Here is a 25,167-nt window from a genome sequence, read left to right as displayed (position 1 = left end):
GAGGCTGGTATAGTTTGATTGGTGGACCTTATAACATCGCAGATTAATATCAATATATTTTATTTCGAGAATTGTCTTGTGGCTGATGGAAAAAAGAGAGGTACAAACTCATCTCAAACAGAATGGGCTATTCCATTTAAAATCCACACTACCCCTGTGGAAGATTTTGGAAATATCTTCCACAGGGGGAGTATGCTTTTCAAATATAATTGGTCAGGGTTAATAACTTTGAAACTCATACTCCCCCTGTATTATGACTTTACCTAGGCTTTCACACCTGGAGTGAGGATTTCAAATGGAAGTTCCCCAAATGTCTATTTGAGTCAAAACTCATACTCCCCCTGTGGAAGACTTTAGCTAAATCTTCCACAGGGGAGTGTGGATTTTAAATGGAATAGCCCAATTCATAAGGAAATTAAATGTCTGGGTAATAATATGGCGTAATATTTTCTTTACAAAATAAGCATTATAATGAATATTAGGCAAAATATATAAAACTTCTTGCATATTTCTGATGACATGATCTCCGTGTGACCATCATTAAATTAGGAAATTTATTGAAAATAATATCAAATTCTTTTCCACAAATTGTATTCTTTTTTTTTTTCACCAAATGATAAAAACTTCAGATTATGCTGTGTCCATGCATATTTCGCATGCACCCATTGGATAAGCATGTTTGAAAAGAGGCAACATTTAATCTAAAAAGTACCTTCTACATTCCTCGAAAAAAGTCTTGGAACACTTGTGTGTCACGAAAGGAAAACTGACACCCCCTCTCCCCTGTGCAAACTTGGGAAATGCCAATGTCTTCAGCAGTGTTCTAAAGTGTTCCAACTTGATTGATGGGGAGAGGGGAAGAGTAAATCATTGTTGTAGATATCATGTTTGTCCATAAACAAAATACGCATCATTTCCATGATCATTTCAAATTCTGCACGGAGTTACGACAACATGTACCAAGTACTTTTTTCGAGGATTGTGGTCTCTAGCACAGTTATGACGCGTTGACGGTAATGTAAAATCAGTAATTGAAAAACAATGTTCTAAGCCCTGTCTCAATGTCATGCTTGTAAGGATGCTCAGAGCATTAGTTTACACCTGGCAATGGGCTATTCTAGTACAAATCTATACACTCTGTATGGAAGAAATTATGTTAATCTTCCACACAGGGAGTGAGTGTGAATTTCAAATGGGGTTAACCTGAATGGGTGACTCTATTTAAAATCTACACTCCCTGTGTGTGATATTTATATAGGTCACATCTTCCACAGGGTGTATGGATTTCAAAAGGAATATCCGAATACAATGAGTGGACAAGCGATGAGTTATCAGTTTTTGAGATAAATTGATTTGGTGGCAGGTTTGAAGACTATCTTGTCTTTGAGTTCAGGTGAGACAAAAATAGCGTCAAGAGATATCACACTTCGTAAACCTTTTCTTTGATAATATATCTATGGATAAATCATCTCAGAACTGAATAGACCTAATATTCAGGCTACAACCAGGTCCACCCTAGTATTTTTTTGTCAAGATTGTATTCGACGGGGGACACTTATGTGGACCGGTCTGAAACACAATTGATTAAGTTTTGACTACATGTATGTAATATAATAAAAGGTACTGGCAAGTTAGATGTGGCGACTCAGGAACATAGATAATAATTATGCAAAATATAGATTTTAATACAATTACTCCCAATAATTTAATACACAATAATTCCAGAAAAAATACAGCAGTAAGTTTTTGGATTAAAAAATACTTCCTCATTTTATCAAATGAAACATAGCTAAGGCCTAAAAAAAAGGAAGTTGACTTGCCCTTCTCGGCCGACCCAAAAAGCTGACAAAAACCATGGTCGCTTTTTTCTTATGTAAGATTTTGATATTTTGGTTTATTATTTCAAAATATGTTGTATTTTGCAGAAATTAAAAAAAAAAAAAAATCGTCCGACCGACCGACCCAGGTCTTGGCACCTAAAGGACAAGTCAACTATTTTTTAAGCCCAAGTCCTAATCCTTTACTTAGTACTTAAAGGAGGATTTCGTGATCCTAGCATCCTCTTTTTATGACATTTTTCAGTAGATATCCATGAAAAAAGCTTATTTCCAAAATTTCAGATGATTCCGATTTTATGCGTTATGCGAGTTATGCATGATTATGTGTATTACACTGCTCCATAGACAATGTGTTGTAATTTCGCTCTGGTGCACCAGAACGAAATTCAAATTTGGCAGCGATATTTTTGCTAAACGAATTAAAAGTAGATTATGTAGCCAGAGGTATCCAGTGGTGTAAAAATCTCAACTTTTTTAGGGAAAAGTGGAGGGATGAGGCTGTGGATCACGAAATGCCCTTTAATGCCAATAAAAGTAATACTAGAGGGAACAAGGTGAAAGAAACAATTTTGCATGTTTTCTAAAAATTGCAGAGATTTGCAGTCACAAAATTCAAAGACTTGGCTCAAGTCTAAGTATTCAAAATCTTGAGTAGGCCTATGCTACGAGTTAGCTAATAATTTTGATATTTTAAGTTTGATAATTGGTTATAAGAAAATTAAAATGCATAACCTGAAATAAGTCTTTGGGCTTGGTTGCCACAGCATACAAAAACACCCTAAAATGCATGTTTTTAGCCATTAGGAGCTAGGTTTAATCTGGCAAAACAGACTAATATTTCTCTAATAAAAAATAGTGTTGTATTTTACTGGAATCAGGAGTAAGCACCACAAATGCGATGCAAAATAACACAAAAACACACACATAAACAATAAGTTGTACACTATACAAATACATGAATTTGAAGTACCAAGTACATGAATTTGATTCGGACACTTCGGATTTTCAAATTCATTAACTTCAAAAACACAAAATACTACCAGCATCATTTAGACATCTCCAAACACTACACCGCAGTTATTCAAAATAAATAAGTATAGGCTAAATGTTCTTCATCAAAATTGATGATGGTCCTGGGTCAAGCTCACCCATAATGTTGCTGATGTGAGTGCACATTCGCTGAAACAGTAACAACTGGTTGGTAATGGAGTGTGCTACTAAAAGGACAAAGTTCCTGATTATATCTCTGTATTTCGCTTTCAGTGCAGGTGGCAGTGTTGTGGAGCTGGCATGCAGTCTTTCAGTACCGTGGATGGCAGCATCAGCTACAATAGCACCCACAAATGGCATGTTCAAGAATATCCAATCAATTCAGTGCATTTCCTGACGGTAGAGAAGCTAATAATGTGTACCACAACCGATTAATTTTGACACTGGATTACACAAATCCGATTTCTGCCCTAAACTGTAGCTTTCATCCTCTTTTGTGGCTTAGAGGGTAAAATGATTCAGTGTGCTCCGTGTTAATTAAAACAACATTAAAGTTGTCTCCTCTCGCAGATGGATATGACCACAATTCAAATTTGGCACAAGTGGCCTTGTGTCCGACCCTTGACCTGTTGTGTCAGCTGGTCCATGTAAGATGACCTTTAGTTACCTGGGAAACTTTATCTGACCTAAGGTCAGCATCAAAGGTCAAAGGTGCAAATGTTTGAGGCTTCCATCAATTCCAGACACCTTGTTGCAGTTCATTACATCCTGAGGTCAAAGGTCACGGCGTTTCAATGCATGAGTTTGGTTCATTCCTTCAACTTTGTGTACTGTACCGCTGCTGCATAACATATTTTTTCGTAACATTTTTGCGGTATCATTCTTTCACATTTTTAAATAGCTACATATTGAAGCCTATGGTGTAACAATAACAATATCTTCGCAGGGTTTTAATTTGCAATTGCCTGTTTAACCGTGATGTGTGCAAAAATTAACCCCTCGCAAAAATTTGCTGTTAAACATAGTACAGTAATGGATTTCCTTACTTCCAATATTGTGTTAGTTGTTGTTAGTAAAACAAAATTGTTTTTATAATCACTTGCATGTGATTATTTAGCACAATTCACCTCTGACCTGACCTATACAGCATTCCTTCCATGGACAATTTTTGAGAAAGTAAGTTGATTCAGTTGGTTAGCAGGTGTTAGTGAAACAACATCAAAAACAGCTTTCTCCACTCACGGCATCCTTGAAGCCGGACTACACATAGGGCGAGAGAAAACATCAGCTCCAATTCAGTCCATGATTGAAGTCTATTTGCAAGTCCATTCTTGAGATAAATAGTTGTTTCAATATTCAGCATATTCTGTACCATGAAGTCCTCTACACATGAGGCTGAACTGAGTCACCAGATCTCTAACTTGACGTTTGTTAACACGGTTCCTGTAATGAGAGAAAACAAAACAAAACAAAAAATGAATAAGACGTTATAATTGTTGAGATTGTCTGAGTGCAAACTGTGAAGTCTCTCTCAAAATTTTCAAATGGCAGTTTGCCTGAGCCCCCAAAACATCATTTAAATCACAATTTCTTGGGCTTGTATTGTTTGTATCTGATTCTCGCATTATTTTATAATTTGTGTCTCACCTCCTTCTTCATTATTTCATATTACAATAATTGGCCACTTTGACACAGTGAGAAAATTATCACATAAAGTTGAGATTGTCTGAGTACAAACTGTGAAGTCAGGTAGTGCAGTGGTTAAGATTCTCGACTGCGACCGGAGTTTAATCCCCGCTGAGCCCTGATTTTTGTTCTCTCTCAAATTTTTCAAATGTAAGTTTGCCTGAGCCCCCAAAACCTCATTTAAATCACAATTTCTTGGGCTTGTATTGTTTGTATCTGATTCTCGCATATGTGGTACGCCAGATATGCAGACTACAATCAATGAAATTAATAGCACACCTTGACAATTAATATGTTGGAACTCTTCATTGCTGCCCTGATAGTTCAGTGAAGTAAGTATAACTATGCTTGATGAAAAGTACATACCTCTTCCCTCTCCCATTCCCCCTCAATCAATGTTGGGGAGACTGGAGAGCTCAATGGAAAAAGTGCTTACATCAACATTGAACTGGGGGATAGGGGTGGCAATTTACATTTAGTATGCCAGAGTGTGCCAACATTAATTTCCTTGATTGTAGCTTGGAAAAGTGCAAGGTGATCTAACAGTTTAAGGGCATTTGACTCATGATCACATGCTAGTGAGTTACTTTGACCCCTATCAGGGCCAGTGTGTTATGTCCATGGGCCGGGCCATGAGCAAGGCTCTTTTATATCTTGCTTGGCCCACTCACCCAAGTGTGAGATGGGGAACTGTTTACAGTGGCATAGATTTCTTTTTGACAGGGGGGGTGAAAATAAATTAGACATTATGCCCAAATTGTCATTATTATCATACAAAGCCATTTTTGTTGGTAGCCACTTATGTTATATCCTAGTATTTATGTAAAGTGGTTTGATAACTGTGGAATATAGGCCCTAAATACTTGCATTCATTTATTCACTTGTTTGTTTGTTTGTTTGTTTGTTTGTTTGTTTATTTATAGCTAAATGTTTTCTCAAACACAAATTACAGGACCTTAAAAATATTCTCACCAATGCATGTATACGTCATTGTTGCCGATTGATCAAAACTTGGTAAGCTCAAAAAGAGTGAAAATACCCAGGGTACACTCGAAACTGATCTTACATAATATTGTTTCAAGTCACAGGTTTCAAGCAATGAACAATGTTAACTGTATAAGAACTTTGTCATAACAACAACCACCATAGAAAATAGTCAAAAACAGGAAGTCAACTTGATGTCATATATGCCTGGACAAGGACAAGGTTCTTTGCCCACATGATGGCTTTTATCGCTACAGTGTATCCAAGGAATGCTTTCTAAAAACCCTAACTGAACCAGGTGTCACTAAATCGCACAATTCAAGCACTGCTCGTGTATGCATTGCATGTGATGCGAAGACGTAATCAGCCTCACTCAGTCATACACAGAGAATCGCTGGCTGGGCCAGGGTCACACGTGTGGTTACAGGTCGGTGATCTTCTACGTAGCATGCAACGGTCCAAGGTTTGAATCCCGGGGGTACCAAGTGACTTCTTTGTTCAGCTTCTCTCCTTTTTTGTTTCTTCTATCCCTTGTGTTCAGTTAGGGTTAATCAGCACTCTAATGCATTAGTATGTGGGGATGCAAGTTTGAGTCCTGGTGTAATCTGTTGGCAAGGAACTTACTCTTACCCATATAAGAACTCGAGGAGCTGATCCTGGCTACTGTTGTTTATTGTGATATGAATAGGGTGTGTGCTTCATAGCTGCAAATCTTCGATTGTTGTTAAATGGTGTATATGGTGCGCCATTGAGCGATAACACAGTCTTATATATGCATATTACATTGTTTGCAATACGCAGATGGGGGAAAGGAACTAAACGTCTACGGTTGGTGTATGTCCCCTGTTTAAATATCAGTGTATCCAGTTGTACGCTTTACAAAAACGCATGCACACATTTACACCTTCCTCGTTCCATGTACATAGACGGAGCCATTGGCAACTTCTTATTTTTGAAACCAAGTGTAATGGTGTTAACAAACTTTTGATAAATACTATATCTGGCCATGAATTATTCATGATTACTGGGAAGACACCATTGTGTGTCATGCAACCAGTAGGCCTACATCTTAAAACCACAAGCGATAATGCATAATTTCAATGCCATGAATAAAGAATCTGTGGTATATTATTACTGTAAAGCATAATGTGAGAACTGGGTTAAAGGGGAAAACACTGGTCCACCATGTACCAGGTTAAGCCTCATGGGGTGCTATCCCTTGGCCTGTCAGTGGTTCTTAACCACACTGGGGTAAGCAACTCCAGGGGGGGGTCACTCCAACTTTAGAGGTGACGCGTATGTAGGGCTGTTAAGACCCCCTTTTTCAGCATCGCTGTCACCCAAAGACCCCAAATTTTTTCACGAACACATGCTCTGTCACCCAAAGACCACTATACACACCAAAGACCACTATACACTAGACACACCTATATCCATTTCATATTGAAGTGCCCCCGGAAGCAACTATTCTCTTCCATCTTCTTTCTTTCTTTCTTTTCCCAAAAGCCTCCCTGTGAAATAGTTCTGACTACGCCTCGATCTGACTACAAAGTGAAGGTATATGTATTCTACACAATCTCACGTTGTCCCTTTAAATGTATGTAAACATTCAACATCCAGTTCCAATTGTTTGTATAAAGTTTCTTGACATGGGTTCACCTCTAGCTTGCAGTGGTTTAATTAGACTGCGCTGCATTCCTTTTTTTTTTTGATAAACAATTCATACGTTTCCATACATGAAACCATTTAAAATCTATGACGAAACACATCAGATCTCCAGTGACTGCCCTGCCCAGAGAAACAAGGACTGCGGTAGTTGGATATGACCTGTGTGACCCACCATATCTTAACACATAGACTCAACCTCTTTCATCCCGAATCTGAGATGAATGTTAATGAAGTAAAAATCAATGTGGGTGGTAAATCTTAACCAATAACAGATAGGCAAGCATACATGTTTATGCATTAGCCCAACCCACTGTGTTCACTGAACCCAACCCACGTGGGGTAGCTCTATCTGTGTCATTCAGATTTGCTTTGACAGCTTAACCATCACAGATATCGTCTTGCGCGACGTCAAGCGTATACATTGGACCTTGTGCAAATAATACGCGGTGGACGGCTATTCAAACGACTTAATTTGTAAAAACCACAGGATATGTGCATAATCAGCCAAGACTGCATTTTTAATGAGGTAACATCATACCCACTATAGAGTGCATAGTTCATTTTATATTCGAACTACAGTAGACCAGTTTTCTCATGGATATCTGAGCTGTTGAATCAGAACAGGAATGATGAGTTTTCCATGGTCAGGTCAGAGAGATTAATTTAGGGAATGATCAATTAAACTGGTCTACTACAGTAGACTATGGTTTAATAAACTTTGGGTTTCACCTTCATGTACTAGTATATTATTTTGCTCCACATCATATCAGGGTAGTCAACCTTTTTGATGCAATTTCTTAAACACCAGAAGCTTCACCATTCCAAAAAAAAGCATCCTAAACAATTAGCCTATACCAAATGTTTCCCAATTCAATTTTTTTGGCTAAAATTATATCCATTTTCTTACTAAATTTAAATTTAAATTTAAATTTAAAACAAATATGTTGACCCAGTGTTGAAAAACATTCTCGAATTGCAGTCACTTTTTTAAAATTAACAAAACTAGTGGCAATCATTTTGATAAAACCTAGGCCCAATAAATTCCTGTAACAATCCTGCAAATCATGTTAAATTTGCTGTATTTGGCAGAGATAAAGTTAAGTACAATTTTATACTAGCGCTGATCGTATTAGGCTATGGAGGCATTTCAACAGCATCCTTATTTGCAGGGAAAAGGTTGTTGAACTTTTACACAGAGGTCAAGTTCAAAATAAAATTGCATGCAATGTGTTTCTCTAGTAATAAGGATTTGGAAAAAGTATAGTTTGACCTATCTAACAAACATTCTAGCTTTGTTGAACGAAGCAATTAAATCTTCGTCTCAGGAAGACAAGTGCGTACACATTAGGAAAAAGGTGCTTTTTAATCTTTGTTCGAACTTCATCGAAAGAAGACAATTCCACAGCGTGTACAGGGTCATAGTTTAAAAATAATCATTTCATTGTGAAATATTTTATTACTTGCATTTCGTAACATAAATATTTTGACCGCAGTCAGAAAAGGAGATTAACACCTGAGGTACAAAGCAGTCATCTTTTAAACAGCTTTACCATCAATGATAATTAAAAGCTGTTTACTGTCTTGACAAGAGACAAAGAGAATAATTGTATGAGCCCAAAGCGCAATACAAAGGGATACCGCCAGGTACCATGTTGTTCGCAAGCTGCACGTGTTATTCAGTGGATTCATGATCTAAAATTTTCCTGGTGTGTTAACTGTCATTAAAGCTAGACACCAGTTTATTTTGAACTTGAACGGGTATCCAATTAATGAGAAAAGAGAGGTTCGGCAAACTGGCTTTTAATGAGCACAATGTACATTATTATAGACCAAATACACCTATAGAAGCAAGTTCAAGCAACACTTTGGCACCTTGGACTATTGTTCTATAGTTGCTGATATCTCTCTCTACATGCTCTAGTTGGTGCATTACCTGCATGCCACGCTTTATATAGCAAGATCAGTCATGAACGATTTGCTTTTTATGCATCGTTATTGGGTTGTGAAAACGCGAAATTATTCGAAGGGGTTTAGGCTATTGGGTTGTTTATTGGGGGAGATTATTTAACATTGATATTTATATTCTATAATAATAAATTCACTTTAAGGAAAATTTGTATGAGCCCAAAGCGCAATACAAAGGGATACCGCCAGGTACCATGTTGTTCGCAAGTTGCACGTGTTATTCAGTGGATTCATGATCTAAAATTTTCCTGGTGTGTTAACTGTCATTAAAGCTAGACACCAGTTTATTTTGAACTTGAACGGGTATCCAATTAATGAGAAAAGAGAGGTTCGGCAAACTGGCTTTTAATGAGCACAATGTACATTATTATAGACCAAATACACCTATAGAAGCAAGTTCAAGCAACACTTTGGCACCTTGGACTATTGTTCTATAGTTGCCGATATCTCTCTCTACATGCTCTAGTTGGTGCATTACCTGCATGCCACGCTTTATATAGCAAGATCAGTCATGAACGATTTGCTTTTTATGCATCGTTATTGGGTTGTGAAAACGCGAAATTATTCGAAGGGGTTTAGGCTATTGGGTTGTTTATTGGGGGAGATTATTTAACATTGATATTTATATTCTATAATAATAAATTCACTTTAAGGAAAATTTGCTTGTGTCAAGGTCGAATTTTTCTGGTTTTACATTGCAATAATATTAAATAGTACCAGGCTTCGCATTTTGTACTTTTATTTAGTGTTTAAAATTTGCAATTAATAAACTGGTTTTTACATGACAAAACATTGTGTCACCGGAAATTGATAGATAAGCATCACATGTCAGGGTTGCCAAAAACATTTTCAGCCCAAATGGTTGGTCAAATAATTGAAAAGTCGCCCAATATTTTTTTTTTATTATTTACCATTGGTTCCTATGGGATAAGAAACTATCAGAATTCATGTTAGCCAATGTCGGAAAGTAGCCCTTTTTTCTTAACCATCAATAATATTATTGGTGTTTATTACGACAGGATATTGTCGAGTAGAAAATCTTCAAAAGTCGTCCTATATTGGGCCATTAAATCACGGGTTTGGCAACCGTGATATACTACTTCTATACTGACCTTAGCAATCCAAACTATAGTTACATAACATGGCAATTACATACAAGGTTGCCAACAATTATCAGCCCAAATTGTGGGTCAAATAATTGAAATTCCGCCCCCAAAAAATTCTTAACCATTGGTTTCTATGGGATAGGAAATACTAAAAATCGCGGTAACTAATGTTGAAAAGTCATCCAATTTTGTTCTTAAACAATGGGTTCTATAGGACAGGACATTGTCAAAAGTTGCGGACGAAATCTTAAAAATGTGCCCTATTGGGCTTTTAAATCGCGGGTTCTACAACCCTATGCTCCTATGAGCCAATGTTGACATTGTGTTAAGCGGTCAACGGTGAAGCAAGAACTGTCTTTAAAAAGACAGCGCGGTTGATATAAAAACATAGAATGCGCTATCATGATATAGGCCTACATGTTCACTTAAAACAAAAGTAAAGAAAAAGTAAAGTAAAGTAGAAGTTAAAACAAAAGTAAAGTAAAAGTAGGCCCAAATAAATAAACAGCATACAGCAGCAGTGGCGTAGCTGGGATTTTTTCCAGGGGGGGAGCAATCCTGTATGGGGCGGGGGCCCAAATCCACCAAACAAACATTTTGCCGCCCCTTCCTCAACAGCCTGAGAAGGTTGACCCAATTTTTTTTCGGTGGTTTGTTATAGTGTAGAGCAAAAAAAAAAAAAAAGGATTATAAGCGCCACCGGTAGTATATATAGTACCATTTTTCCTCTAGCTCTCTCACTCCCTTTTTCCTCTCTCTCTCCTTTTCCCTCTTTTTTCTGTGCGTTAGGGGGCAGGGGCCCAAATAGGCAATTTTTGCCAGGTGGGCAATTGCCCCCCCCCCCTGCCCCGGAAGCTACGCCACTGTACAGCAGGTGATATCTTGTAAACATCTGAGACGAATATACCTGAAGGTAAACATGGTAAATAAACAGTCTTTAAAAAGACAACGCGGTTGATATAAAAACATAGAAAGCACTATCATGATATACATGTTCACTTAAAACAAAAGTCAAGAAATAATTTAAGCCCAAATAAATAAACAGCATACAGCAGGTGATATCTTGTAAATAAACAGCAGCATGTGCTATCTTGTCAAGAATGATAAGTCATATTAGGCCTGTATAAAATTTGAAAATGTGTTTGATGATAATTATACACTTAGAACAAAAAATAAAGCAATATTTCACACAACCATCTATCAAAAATGATTAGAGAAAATTGATGATGAAAACAAACAAACAAAATAGGCCTGTATAAGAGCATGCACCCCAATAAAGAATTACTTAAAATTAGGTAAAACAATGAAAAAATCATATAACGTGAAGTGTATGATGATCATTTGTAAATAAAGTAGTACTCAAGTGAAAGTGAAATAATGAAGAATATAAAAAATGTGTATCATGATAATACACTTGAAACAAAAATAAAGAAAGACATGACCATGATAATGTGACCTTAAGGGCGCACACCACTAAGCGTCCCATTGAAATATACATAAAAAAGTAGTACCTTTCTTTGCTCGATTTGAGGCCTTCTGGCTATCATAGTTGCCCGATGTACATTTATTAAGAAACAAGTAGTATAGTTTCTCACCTTTGATTTTGTATTTACATCTGCGTATACATGTGCATAAGAACAATTATTTTAATATTCGTTGATTTCTTTTGTATAGCCGAATTTGTAAAATAAAATGAAATTTAGTAACACAAAAAAACCTGCCAAATGGAAACTTTGTATAGGCTTAACTCTTGATAAAGGAAAAAAGAAGAAAACTTAATTACTCCAAGTATTTTAACCCTTATCAAGTTTATGCGGGAATATCGAATATTGACTGCATGCCAGGACCATGAGGGCTGTTAAAAAATTATAGGCCCATTTAAGATAACTTCAAAACCATGCAATGACATTGCTTCAAGACCACTGAGGGTTTATTATAAAATGATTTATTTTATATATCATAGGCCTAAAAAAGATTTTATTTTTTTCATCTAATTCGTTAAATAAACTTGTTTCCCGTTGTATAAGATATACGGTACTCAGTGGCTGTATCTCTGCTTAGGGTGGGATAGGCCTATAGGGTAAGGTGGTAGAGATAGAGTGATGTGGGTAGTGGATTTCAAATCCATTTTGTGCTACTAACAAACCCTCTCTACCATAGCATCATCTCAAAATCAAACTATAATTATGATAATCAATTTCTTGCATTGGTTTAATATTCCAATGGCACAGACAGACAAACAACATCGCACATACACACAAAAAAATACACATTGGGCTCATACAAGGTTCTGAACAGAAACATCACATGCACACCAAGACAGCACAAATGCCTAAACCAATCAATCAGAACACACCAACCAGAATCACACATGGCTACCCTTCCACAACCCGTATGTACCGAGAACCGCCAATGCAGAGAACCGCGAAAGGTGAGAACCGCTCTAGTTTTGATCAGATTTGCTGTCTTTTTGTAAAAATTGTGAAATGCAAACAGACCGGCTTATCACTTAAATTCTATGCAATACAAGATAAAAGTTATATCTGTTTAAAAATGAGTCAAACAGTAAAGTCCCTTCTTTTGTAAAGTTTGTTTACATCAATGGTGAAGGTTATCATCAATTATCAGTTCATTGTTCACAGGTTATCATCCATTTGATACAACATTCATGTTGTTCTAGTGTGCTGATGAACAAATAAATTGAAATATGAGTCTTGCTCTTACTTGTTAACAGACGCCAGGAAAAAAAGTTATTTTTTTCCAGGTTTTGCAGTGTCCCTGGACCTAGACCTAAATGCAAGGATCATTCATGGTTGACCTAAAAAATTAATGATATCAAAATGCATTGAATTTGAATGCATTTTGTTATCATTGATAGAGTATGACATGAATACAAAATATCAATTTTTTTTTTTTTTTATTCATGAATGATCCTAGCATTTAGTTTTAGTTCTAGTGACACTACAAAACCGAAAAATAAATCAACCCAATTTTTTTTTTTTTTTTTAATTTGGTACCGGGCAGGGAATTTCCTGCCCGGCTAATAGGATTCTCGGGCGGGACTTGAATTCCCGGAACTCACTCACACCCTTACTTATTTGTTAATTTTTGGTCCCTTTTTCAGTCACTTTAATGACACTTTTAATACTCTTTGCCATACCCATTTTATCTCTGAAAATTTTACGTGTGAGGATCCCCCAGCTACACCACTCATCTCACTGCCCTGTGGCCAGAATTAGCACTTGTTCAGTGCCTGTATGAGACCATGACAACCCCTCTCTGACATTACAAACGGCGCTGCGCGCCTCACTTCTCGGCGCTGCGCGCCTCGCTGCGCGCCTCGCTGCACGTCTCGGCGCTGCGCGCCTCGATCCTAGCCGAGGAACTAGAGCTAGTTCTAGCCAGAATAACTACAACCTGATCCTTTGGACACCAAAGCATGGAAATGTCAGAAATCTAGTAGACTCCCTCTAAAATACATGGATGTATTGAAATTGAGCAGGACACTGGACTGGATGTTATGGATTTGGGAATGGCCATGCAAAGCAGATATAAGATGTGCTGTTGTAGTTCGAGGACACCACTCATCATCTTTTGAGCAAGTAAACTTGATCTACCCCCTGTTTTGCCATTGCTAACAGTTAGGCAGAATCATGATAAGTACATAATGTTTATTCTATTTCCTACTGTCATTGTGCTTATGTGGTTTTGGTAAGGTTGAAGACCTCAAACAACAATTGAAAACTTTGATAAAGTTCATATACAGGTATTACCCAATACCACTGCCTATTTATAGTGCAGTATTGCATGTGAGATATTGCAATTTCATTGCAATGTTAGGGACAAATCAATATGCAGATTTCACACCACCAAATCATAGTCCCATAGCGATATGTGCTAAATTTGCCCTAAACCTAACCGCCTTGGATCCGCAAATAGATTCATCAGGATTGTCCGATTAACATTATTTACAAGGTTCTAAAACAAATCCAATTAAGTAGGTGATTTGAGAAAGTGCTGTGACACAGCACAAAACGTCATTGAGGTATGTCAACATCACCTACTTTATTGGATTTGTTTTAGAACCTTGTAAATAATGCTAACCACCTTGGGTCTTTTGGGCGACAGGAAGGGAAAGAAGGAAGGAATAAAAAGAGAAAACAAAGAAAGAAGTTGCTTGCTCTGGGTGGGATTCAAACCCGAGACCCCTCGCATGCCAAGCACTGGGTCGCCGACACTTTGCCATGGGTGTTGGGCTTCGCTGGCCAGCGAAACCGTGCCTATATATCACTTGGGGCAATTGCGTCATCACACCACGTGGGATGCACGCACAAACAGCGCATATATCAAGTAGTATTTTGTAGTACCTCGTTGGATTATGGTTTAGAAAACATCATTTTTTCTCCACAGGAGCGACTCAATTCTTAGTGACAGCTATGATGGTTGAAAGTAACCAGCCCTTGCCTGATCCCTCTGGCTGGGGAAAAATAGGTTGACGGTCATTATTTTTACAACTGGCCCAGGTGGTGTACGACGTGCAGTCCCTAAATTCAGTAAATTTTCATCGTCAACCGTGTAATTGAATGGGATTATTTTGAAATTTTAAAACGCTTGAAATATCACAAACAAATAGGCCTATGTTGATAAATAATATAATTACAAGCTAAAACCGTTGGGGTTCGATAATGAACCCCACAAAACTAACCGAGTACATGGAAAATGCCATACGGCCGGGCGGTTTCACGAGTTGCCAGCTCGATCATGTCATCCGCCGCCTGAACTGGCCCTCAAAGTCTATGATGTCCTGATTTATAAGCAAAATCATGCCAGTGTTCCCCATAGAAAACAGAAGAAAGGCTGCTCAAAAGCCGTCCACCACTTGAAAATGTTGACCTTTCATATAGACGATATACATTTGTTTCCAAGAAACCTAAACATTGTAGGTCTATTGGGGGAAAATGTATATCTTTGATACAAAAACATAATTGGATCACACTGCTTTAAAGAAATGCAAGGTGGAAAAGTTCTGGGAGCCAGGAAGGGACACAAATTGGGTCATAAATGGTACCCTTCATTTTCATTCAAAATACTGTCAAAAACTTCTCTGTAGTGAACAAGCCAATTTATTTTATTTTATTTTATTTTACAAATTCGGCTAAAAATACATCAAAAAGCAAAGTAAAATTACGCAATACATACAAAAGGAAACAAAAGTAAAAATAGACCCAATGGGCTAGCCAGGAAGAGTCAGAAGCATCAAGACACTTAGCGTGTTTCTATTGAGTCCCCTGCATTTTACCGGTAAAACTGTTCGCTGTCAAATAGCGGCAAAAGGCGGATAATGGTCAGTTTCCATTGCACGTTGTTTACCGGTAAACACTCGATGAACAGCGTCAATTGACACACCTTAAAAGTTTGCTGGCGAAAGGTCGTGCACTGGGGTCAATCCCCGGGTTAATCGCAAAGCATTGTGGATTTTAATATTGTAGTATTTTCTTAATTGTTTAGCTAAAAATGAGGTAGCAAACACGAGAAAAGAAGACTGAAGAATAATGTTTTTTTATTAGCGTTTTCATTCGTTCTCGTACATCAAATTACGCCATTGGGAAATCCCCCTCAGTGATATCGATGTGAGTACTCAGTATTGTTGCGAGCAAAAAAAATAGGTCTTAGAATTTAATCTTTCACAGTTTAATTTCAGTTAATATTGTTTTTAGCGAATAGTAATTTAACATCAACAACATAATATTAAATTCATGAAATCTTTCTAATTTTCTGAAGCACACACCGCCATGGATCCGAAGTTGATTTCTATTTATTTCGCATGCACAGCTGGATTCATCCGCTGATGTTGTTGTTGTTGTTTTATTTCATGGCTTTTACTAGGGTCATAAATCATAACTCATGTTAAATATTTAGCATAATATGTATAATGCAAGGATAATGCATTATGAATATTTCTTCCATTTACTTTATTTATAGCAAGTGAGTCAAATATTTGTATGTGATTAGGCCTAAGGATTTTGGCAAACGGAATGGTATAATCATGGTATAATACATAAACAAGCTAGCTCATTGATGATGCAGAGGTCAATTTCGCGACTCAACTTCCGTTTTCTTCCCTGTATGCACATTCAATCGGAACGGAGTGAGTTTCGATTGGCGTTTGCCGGTAAGCGTCCCCGCTATTTTCCTTCCTCAAGAAGGAAAATGTTACCGGTAAAAACTCGCCTCTGTTTACCGGTAAATAGCGGGGAAGGTCAGTTTCTATTGAGCAGAATTAATCCCTTTACCGTCTTTTTACCGGTAAATGGTCCCAATAGAAACACGCCTATAGTCACCAAAAGGTGTGACTCCTCCAGAACTGAATGAACTGAATGATTTACCAAGTTACAAATCAACTAGCCTCAACAGAGGGCAGTCTAACACTTTATTACAGAATATACCTTGAATGCAAATCAATTGAAACCAAAGCTGTGACATTGCACATACAACTCGCACTTGATGAAAACATTCTTTAAATTAGGTTGGTTATAAGATGTTCCTTAAGGAGGCTGTGTACTCTCAGACATGCATGTAGTAAAAGTGCCTTAACTTTGTAATTATTCGCATAAAACATATAAAAGTATACATTTTATGAAGGCAAGACATCAATAAATCTTAATATAAATACAGATTTGGGGTAAAAACAACAATTTTGAAGAAAATCACAAAAAGTGAGTTTTTGGCAATATTTGTTAGGTACATCATAACAAAAAACACTCTTTCCAAAATATTTTATTTTGTTTTTAGCTCAATCTTGAGGCTCCATTCCAAAAACGTTTTTTTTTTTTTTTGATATTGGCCTTATTTTTTGAGATATTGACCATATAAGGCATCAAAATGAACTTTTAAAATTCAAAAACGCCTATTTGCACAAAATGATGCCCAAAATCGGAAATAGACCAAAATATACAAAAATGAGAAAACCGTTTCTTGAGTCGATCATGCTTTTTACGATGATCATATTTGCTTACCTATAGATGCTGTATTTATTGAGTTATCGTGTACCTAAATCGTCCTTTTACCGAGAAAATGAACATTGAAATAATGGCCGTTGAAGTTTAAAGTGGTCACATTTTGCACTTTCATCGAATCTCACAGGAGAATGCGACAGTTTTCGCTTTTGTAACTTATATTACGTGAACATCGGGTAAATCCACAGCCCCTTGAGAAGTTTGAGCAAAATCCATTCATAACTTGACATTTAAATCGGGGAAAGAACTTGAAAAAACCCACATTTTATCAGCTAAAACGGAGCCATTTGACCACTAGGTTTTTGTGAAATCAGTGCTTCCGTGGTGTTTCCATAAGATGCGCCACAAGATGCAGATAAGCGTCGGCGTGTCGTCAGCGTATTTGTGCGTTAACAAATTGCGCGATACGCAACGCGATGAGTTGTTGAACGCGTGTACATTGCTGGTACAACAAAGATTTTCTTTCCTTTTCAATTTCAAACACGAGTGGAATAGTGAAATAAAATCCTTAAAATATTGCAGTTGGAGTTTACAAATCTGGATTTTCATTCCTTGTATTTATAAAAAACATAACAAGGTACAAACATATCATAAAAACTCAATTTTGAGAAAGAAACAATGGCTAGAGTACACAGCCACGTTAACCTGAATTAAATAGCACAAACATACAACTCGAACTTGATAGAAACATTTATTATTTAAATTAGGTTGATTATATATAAGGTGGTCCTCAATAACCTGAATTAAATAGCTCAAACAAAGAAGCCATTTTTCTTGGGGTTGCACTCACTAAAAATGAATGACAGGAATGTGCGGCCACATTGACCTCCATTTTTCAACTCCCTCTCACCCAATGACCCCTTTTTTTGTTTTACTGAACTCCCTCTCACCCAATTACCCCCTTTTTGTTTTCCTGTCATCAAAAGACCTCCTTTTTTAAAAAAAAATATGGGGAAAATTTCTGATAATCTCTAATATTTTATTTTACTTCGAATTTTTTCAAATTTGTCAAATTTTGTATCAACTTTTATATTTAGACCCAAAATTTTTCCCAGTCTCACTGAATGAACCCCTTTTTTGGTAAGATTTTCCCCAGCCTCACAGAAAGACCACATTTTTGGGCCTTCTCACTGAAAGACCCCCCTTTTTCGGTGTCTAGGCTCTCACCAAAAGACCCCTAGTTTTGAACTGCTGTCTGCACATTCACATCACTTCCGAAGTCGAGTGCCCCCCAACCCCACCCGCACCCCTTGTGAATCCACAAGAATTCTACCACCTGTTTGAACATGCCTCATGTTGAGAATGTTCCAAGATAAACAGATTTTTTACAAGATGATAATGACACAAAGAAAGAAATCACTGATCAAATATTGAATTAACTATCCAAGGACAGATTTTCAATTCATGGTTAGGGTCAAATGGTTCAGGGTTGATCATTATTCAAGGTCTTAAGTTGAAATACAGGTATTCAATCATCTCATGTTTTCTAACCAAAGACCAAAAGGCGAAAATGCTCCCCTACCCCCCACCACCGGTTTCTTACATTACCCGCTTGAATTAAAACGGGTGGAGGAAGCAAATACAAATGACCATACAGGTATGTTCCCCTGGAAAGACCCCTGAATTTTTACCAAAACAGAATGCTGAAAGACCCCGGGTTCCCCAATTTTGATCATTTTACAGACCCCTATATTGCTCATTCCTCTCATTTCTGGTTTTTCCAGGCATTTTGCAACCAGAAACCAAGACCAAATCATGCAAACATTTTGAGAAAAATTGCTAAGCATAATGGTCTCACCTATATACTTTTGCATTTTGTAATAGGCCTAATTCATTTCTCATGTTATGTACATAGTTATTTTGCCTATTTACTACTTTTTGCATTTTGTTTTCTTTGTTAAGCACTAAGGGACTTTAGGGTAAAGGGCTATAAAAGAATTGTGTTGTTGTTGTTGTTATTATTATTAAACTAGCTTCACACTCAATGGCAGGTCCATTTTGGTACCCACTGCAAGGCTTTCAGGTTGTAACAAATACAGTTCTGTTCCTTTCTTTGCTGAAAGGCTTATGTGAGATAACTGGTATCCAGGGTTGACATGTGATTTGCATATAACGGTATCATTACATCATTCTTCATCATGGTAAACAAATACATCAACAACACAAAAATATATCTACTTGTAATTACACAGATAGGAGGGGGTGTGTATGTGAGCAATGGGGTGTGTCTGGGGTGTACAAGCTGTCAAATGTGACCATGTCGACAGTTCCGGATTTTTTTGGTTTTTTCGGGGGGTCAGAGCCATAAGGCCCTAAGTACGAAAATGTCATTTAATGATACAGGGGTTTTTGTACTTAGGGCCTTCTGGCTCTCACACATTCATGCATTAGTATTGCACTTAACATTTTGGCTGAAAACAGTTTTTGTGGCTATAACTTGTTCATGGTATACAATCATAAGGTGCCCAGTATTGTACTTTAGGATTATTTTGGCACCAGACAGCCCTATGTGCAAAAAGGCCATTTTGAGATACAGGTATTTTTGTACTTAGGGCCTTTTGGCTCTCACACATTCATGCAATAGTGTTGCACCTAGGGCTTTACATTGTTTGCTGAACAGTTAGTTTCTGTGGCTATAGCTTCATTATGGCTATACAGTCATAAGGTGCCCAGTGCTGTAAAAATGCACTTAGGGCCTTTTGGCTCTGACCCCTTGATTTGTCAAGACGAAATGGCAAACTTACAATTTGTACTGCTAACATTTTAAGCTATTTTATCACAAGATTTCAGGTTTTCTCAAAGTGTGGCAGTTTGAGTCATAGTACACGGCGCTATGTAGTGATATTTGAGTCGGCATTTTGTCTTGCTACATTAGTAGAACCAATGATTTTGGCATCCATACACCTCAAATGATTAAAACTAGAATTGGCTTCCATTTTTCCTATGCCAAATATGCTTGTTCATCTGTGTTGCAATATACCTCAAATTCTTCCTCTCATTCATTACTAGGAATAAAATAAAATCAATTGTCACATTGCACTAGGGTGCTTAGTTCAGAAGTTATAGAGTAAATTGTTTCATATCACTTGTCAAATATCTCAAAACAGGGATCATTTTCAAAATGCATCGATTTCAATCGCCACTTTTGTATTTCAATTTTGTACACAATTTTACTAGGCTTGCATTTTGCAGCAAACAAACATGGGAGAACATTAAGAAAGACAGTTTCCCGCCAAAATGTCTATTTTAACATGTGCAAACACAAGAAATCAATTCAAGGAATGATATCTTAATGTGGTTCTTATATGATAATACAATCTTATTAATTACTTATACCAATAACCTTCCCCAGGTACTATGATATCAATATAGCCATGCAAGCATAAAATCTTAAAGGTGGATAATGTGCCTGTCAATTGCAGTCCCTGCCCCCCGGGACCCAGGCAATAGCGGGGACCTAGCCGGGACTTAGCCTGGGATGTAACAGCTCATTGGGTCCCTGCACTGCCCGAACTTAGCCGGGACTTATACGGGGATTATTACATGATCATGATGATTATCGTTAATAAAAACACTATAGACTGCCAGTATTATGCTGTATAAATGTCGGTAATTCAATAATGAATTAGTCACATTTACAATGAACATTTATGTGTTCTTTTTGCATAAATGTTTGAATGGGATGACATTTTATGTTATGTTATACGTAAGTTTAAAAGAATTTGATTTTCTAAATATATCAGGTCACCTTCCTTTAATGGTACTTATACATGATTTCAAGACAAGTGAAACATTTCGAAAAGAAGATTGGTTTCACATGGCGTCAATGGGACTCGAACCAGCTTAACAGTTACTTTGCTGTTTATAATTGTCATAATATTGTGTTTAGCCTTTTGTTTACATAAAAATAATATATTTTGTAAAGATGGAATTGCCGTTTTACGTAATAAATAGCACACACATTTGGAGAAGGAAGACCCTGGAGAAGGAAGACCCTGAAGGAAGACCCTGATAATTTCAGCTTTAAAAGACCCTAAATTACTCATTCTTCACATTTCTGTTTTTTTCCTCTGGGGATTTTCAACCAGAAAGCCAAGAAAGACCCTTGATTTTGACCGCTTGCAGCTCCGAATTTTACCGGTACGTCGTCAGCTCCCAAAGACCCATCACCTCCACCAAAAAATTGATGATGTGCACCCAGGGAGGTAAAGCTAAGGTTTAGGGCATTTTAGGTTAGGATTAGGGTTACGGGTAATGTTAGGGTTAGGAATAGTGTTAGGGATAGGGTTAGGGTTACGGTACATGTTAGGTTTAGAGTTAGGATTAGGTTTCCTTCCTTCTTTCATTTATTAATTTCTTTTTCCTATCTTTCTTTTCCTCTTCACTCATATTTTCATCTTCCTTCCTTCCTCCCTTCTTTTAATCTCCCTCCTTTCTCTCGACACATGCAGGGGATCGAGGACACACAAGTTTGATCATCACAATTCACCTGCTCACTCACAGATAAATAAAAGGTCAAGTGTCAATTTATTTTTGATAAGTCCAGTGTTTGAATTAGGGCAATTGACCATAATACCAACCTTGTTTTATTACACTATAAACTATTATCAAAACTTTGGATATATCAACACCATTGATAATTTTGAACTTTGAAACTTTTTATCACGAAGAGGACTAGTGTTACAAATCACTTAAAGGAGGACAGTCCGGTTTCATTGCATGCTATTTCCACCTTGATACAATTACCTTGATCAAAAAAAGTGGGTAATGGTGAATCCAACAGACGAGGACACCTTGATCCCAATTTAACATCACCATTCACCTGCTCACCGAGATAAATAAAAGGTCGAGTGGCAATTTGCTACACATGCATCCCTGATAACAGCCGAGCAGGTGGTAAAGTGGTAGACATTTGGTTTAGCTTTGTGGGCAGTGGACATCTTGATTGCGGATGTTAAGGAGATCAGTTGCAATTGGAGAGAGAGAGGATACCCGACCAGGAAGTGCTACAGAGAGCTGACATGCAATTAGAGGAATCTTGTGAGTTCATGCACAGGAAGATGAGATGTGCAGTCATGGTTTTTCTTACCCTTCCCTCCCCCCAGTTAAAACTCAAAATTATGAAAATTTTCACTTTTTGCATCAACTTTGCATAAAATTGATTGATTTTTCCCCACCCCCAGAAATTCACTTTGCCCCACCTCCACCCCACCCACCCCGCACGAAAATTCCTGGTGCTGCCACAGGTCTTACTCTGCGTGGTAGTGGAGGGGGGAACTTCCCAATATAATCATGGAAGACATGATCATAAGCACTAGAGCAATAGGAAGACAGAAAGGAAAGCTTTCCACAGCTACTAACCATCCTCCTTACATTTCCACGGTAATCACACACAATGGACACACTCAACTTAATCAGGAATTTCATGATATACTTAATAATTTCAATCTCTGCTAATTTGACCTCAAATGACTCCTGGTGATGCTGGCAAGCAAGGTGTGCAAACTATACATTATAAAAAAGGTCACCGTATGAAAATTGCCCTCATTTATTTGAACATTTGCCCTAAAAACATTGAACAACAACAAAATTATGCTGAAATCAACAAGAATATTACACCAAGATATTATCGCATAGGTCATTTGTAACTGTGTAAAGGTCTGTTCACAATCCTTGCTTTGTACAACTGAATGGTCACATGACTATATCGGGATCTTTTATACCCAGTCATAGTTGCAACGCATGATGAAAGGAATGTTGGCCTAGTGTGGACTTGAAACAAACTATCGCCCAAGTGCACAATAAATAATCTTTGAGGGATTCAAACCAAAGACTATCTCCCGATCACGTCTGCCCCCTTCATACCTTCAATAAGAAACTGAAGTGTGTGCAATGATCATACACAAGTAAACACACATCTATCAATCAACTTGGCAATTGAACCCGTTATGATATGAAACAATCATATCTATATGTGATATCATCTTGACACCCATATTATAAATGATCACCAAATGATAACAACTATTTTTAAATGTTGTTTAGCTGACAGAACTCACGTTTTACATTTTGCATTTCTATTGAATGATGGGCTTGGGATTAAAGTCAGTAATTGAACTTTATGTACCCAATCACAAACAAAATGAAAACTTTCTAGAATAAGGACTTTTATACCTAGAGTATGAGCACAGTGGCAGAGCGGAACTGGCTCCAACTCATAATCAGAAGGGTGCAGGTTTGTTTCAGTTTATTTCACCCAGTTTGATTCCCGGCGATGCCATCGTGTTGTGCCCTTGAGTAATTAGGCACTTTATCTTAATTGCATGCACTCCTCTCCATCCAGGTGTATAAATGCCATTAAAGGTGGGGTTCAATATGCACATATGGGGCATTGCTTATAGGTTAATAACTGCGCATTAGTTATTTAGAGGGCATTGTGAACATTTTGCCTTTGGAACCGAGGAATATCCCTCGGGGCTGCGCCCCTCGGGATATTCCGAGGTCCAAAGCAAAATGTTTAGATTTTTCACAATGCCCGACATATAACTGATGCAAAGTTATTAACCAAATTCATAACAGTTATTTTAAACTCATCACTCAACCAAATCTCAAGATTTTATTCTCTGAAATTTGTTGAAATAAACAATTTTTTTATCAAAACGTATATAACGGACTTACCAATTACAGCACTGCGCAATAACGCCATGTGCAAATATGGTAGTTGCGTGCGCATGAAGTGTTCCTGCGCAACAGATGCACACACACGGACGTCATTGTACCGCGTAAGCATACGCGGAGGTCATTGATGGATATCAATAACCTCCGCACCGGTACACCGCAGTGTGCGTAAATCATCTAACGACCAATTTGATTGGGACGCATATATGGCGTGATACGCGGAGGTTATGAATATATATTCACACGTTTCTGCTTCACATATCAAAACCACTGGAGTAATACAATTCAAAATTTGGAAACATATTGTTTTAATGGTAGGCCTCAATGTATGATAGAAAACAGAATATGAACAAATTAGGTCTTATGCTTGCTCCAAAAATGGAAAACTCAAAATAGTTTTGATGAATGTCACATTGTTCCACTTTTGCAAATTTCATATAGACTCTTTTAGAAACCACAACAAGAAACATATTATTCAGTGCCATGACATTATAGGTATCAGTAATCAAGATTTCTTGTTAATACTAAGTACTTGCTCGGTCCCTTAGATCGTGATGCTGAACAGCTTGTGTGTGGTATATGGGCTATTCCACTTGAAATTCACACTCCCTCTGTCTTCGTTAGGAGGTGCCCGGTGTATGTATTTCAGCTGGAATAGCCCAATGCCTGTGGATAGGACAGTGAACACGGATTTCACTAGAGGTATCTTATCAAGATATGACCTTGAACACTATTTACAATTACTAGAAATCAAGATTTTTGGAAAACTTTACAAACTACAATAAGCAAAATAACAACTCTTAATATATAATGCAAACATTTAGATAAATTATTACTACTCCAAAGTTATGAAAATACTTTGATTATTGGTAAACACTTCACAATAATCTATTTCTTTTGACTTTTTGGTTTGTATGGTTTGCATGCGCATATTTTTTTGGGGGGGCTTTGGGGGCAAGGGGGCGGCCAAAACGAAGGGACGGCGGAAGAAGAAGGGGCGGCAAAAAGAATTAGTAGAGACAAAAGGGCAGAAAAAATTTGAAAAAGTATAAAAAATTGTGAACTATACATCAAAAAAGGAGCGCCACAGTACGCCACTGTTTTGTGGTTTGTCCAGTTGTGCTATACAATTGCATCCAAGATGCTAAAATTTATATGCTTTCTTCTTTCTTCTGCTTGGCCAATAGGGCAAAAAACCTATACATGTGACATGATCAAGGGGAATTGAGATATAGG

The 25,167-nt window shown here is 37.4% G+C and overlaps 1 protein-coding gene across 1 annotated transcript in view; it reads right to left on the bottom strand.

Moving 5' to 3' along the window:
- Positions 1-2,273: 2,273 nt before the first annotated feature.
- LOC140145714 (importin-13-like) overlaps positions 2,274-25,167 on the bottom strand; it is a 102,823-nt gene continuing 79,929 nt past the window's right edge. The window contains 1 exon segment of the mRNA XM_072167399.1: positions 2,274-4,271. Within this exon segment, the coding sequence (XP_072023500.1) occupies positions 4,178-4,271 (94 nt within the window). The 3' untranslated portion in view covers positions 2,274-4,177.

The sequence above is a fragment of the Amphiura filiformis genome, chromosome 2 (assembly GCF_039555335.1).
Source record: "Amphiura filiformis chromosome 2, Afil_fr2py, whole genome shotgun sequence".
In the NCBI taxonomy this organism is placed as follows: Eukaryota; Metazoa; Echinodermata; class Ophiuroidea; order Amphilepidida; family Amphiuridae; genus Amphiura; species Amphiura filiformis.
The sequence above is the reverse complement of the archived record's forward strand: the minus strand, read 5'-3'. Positions and strand labels throughout refer to the sequence as shown.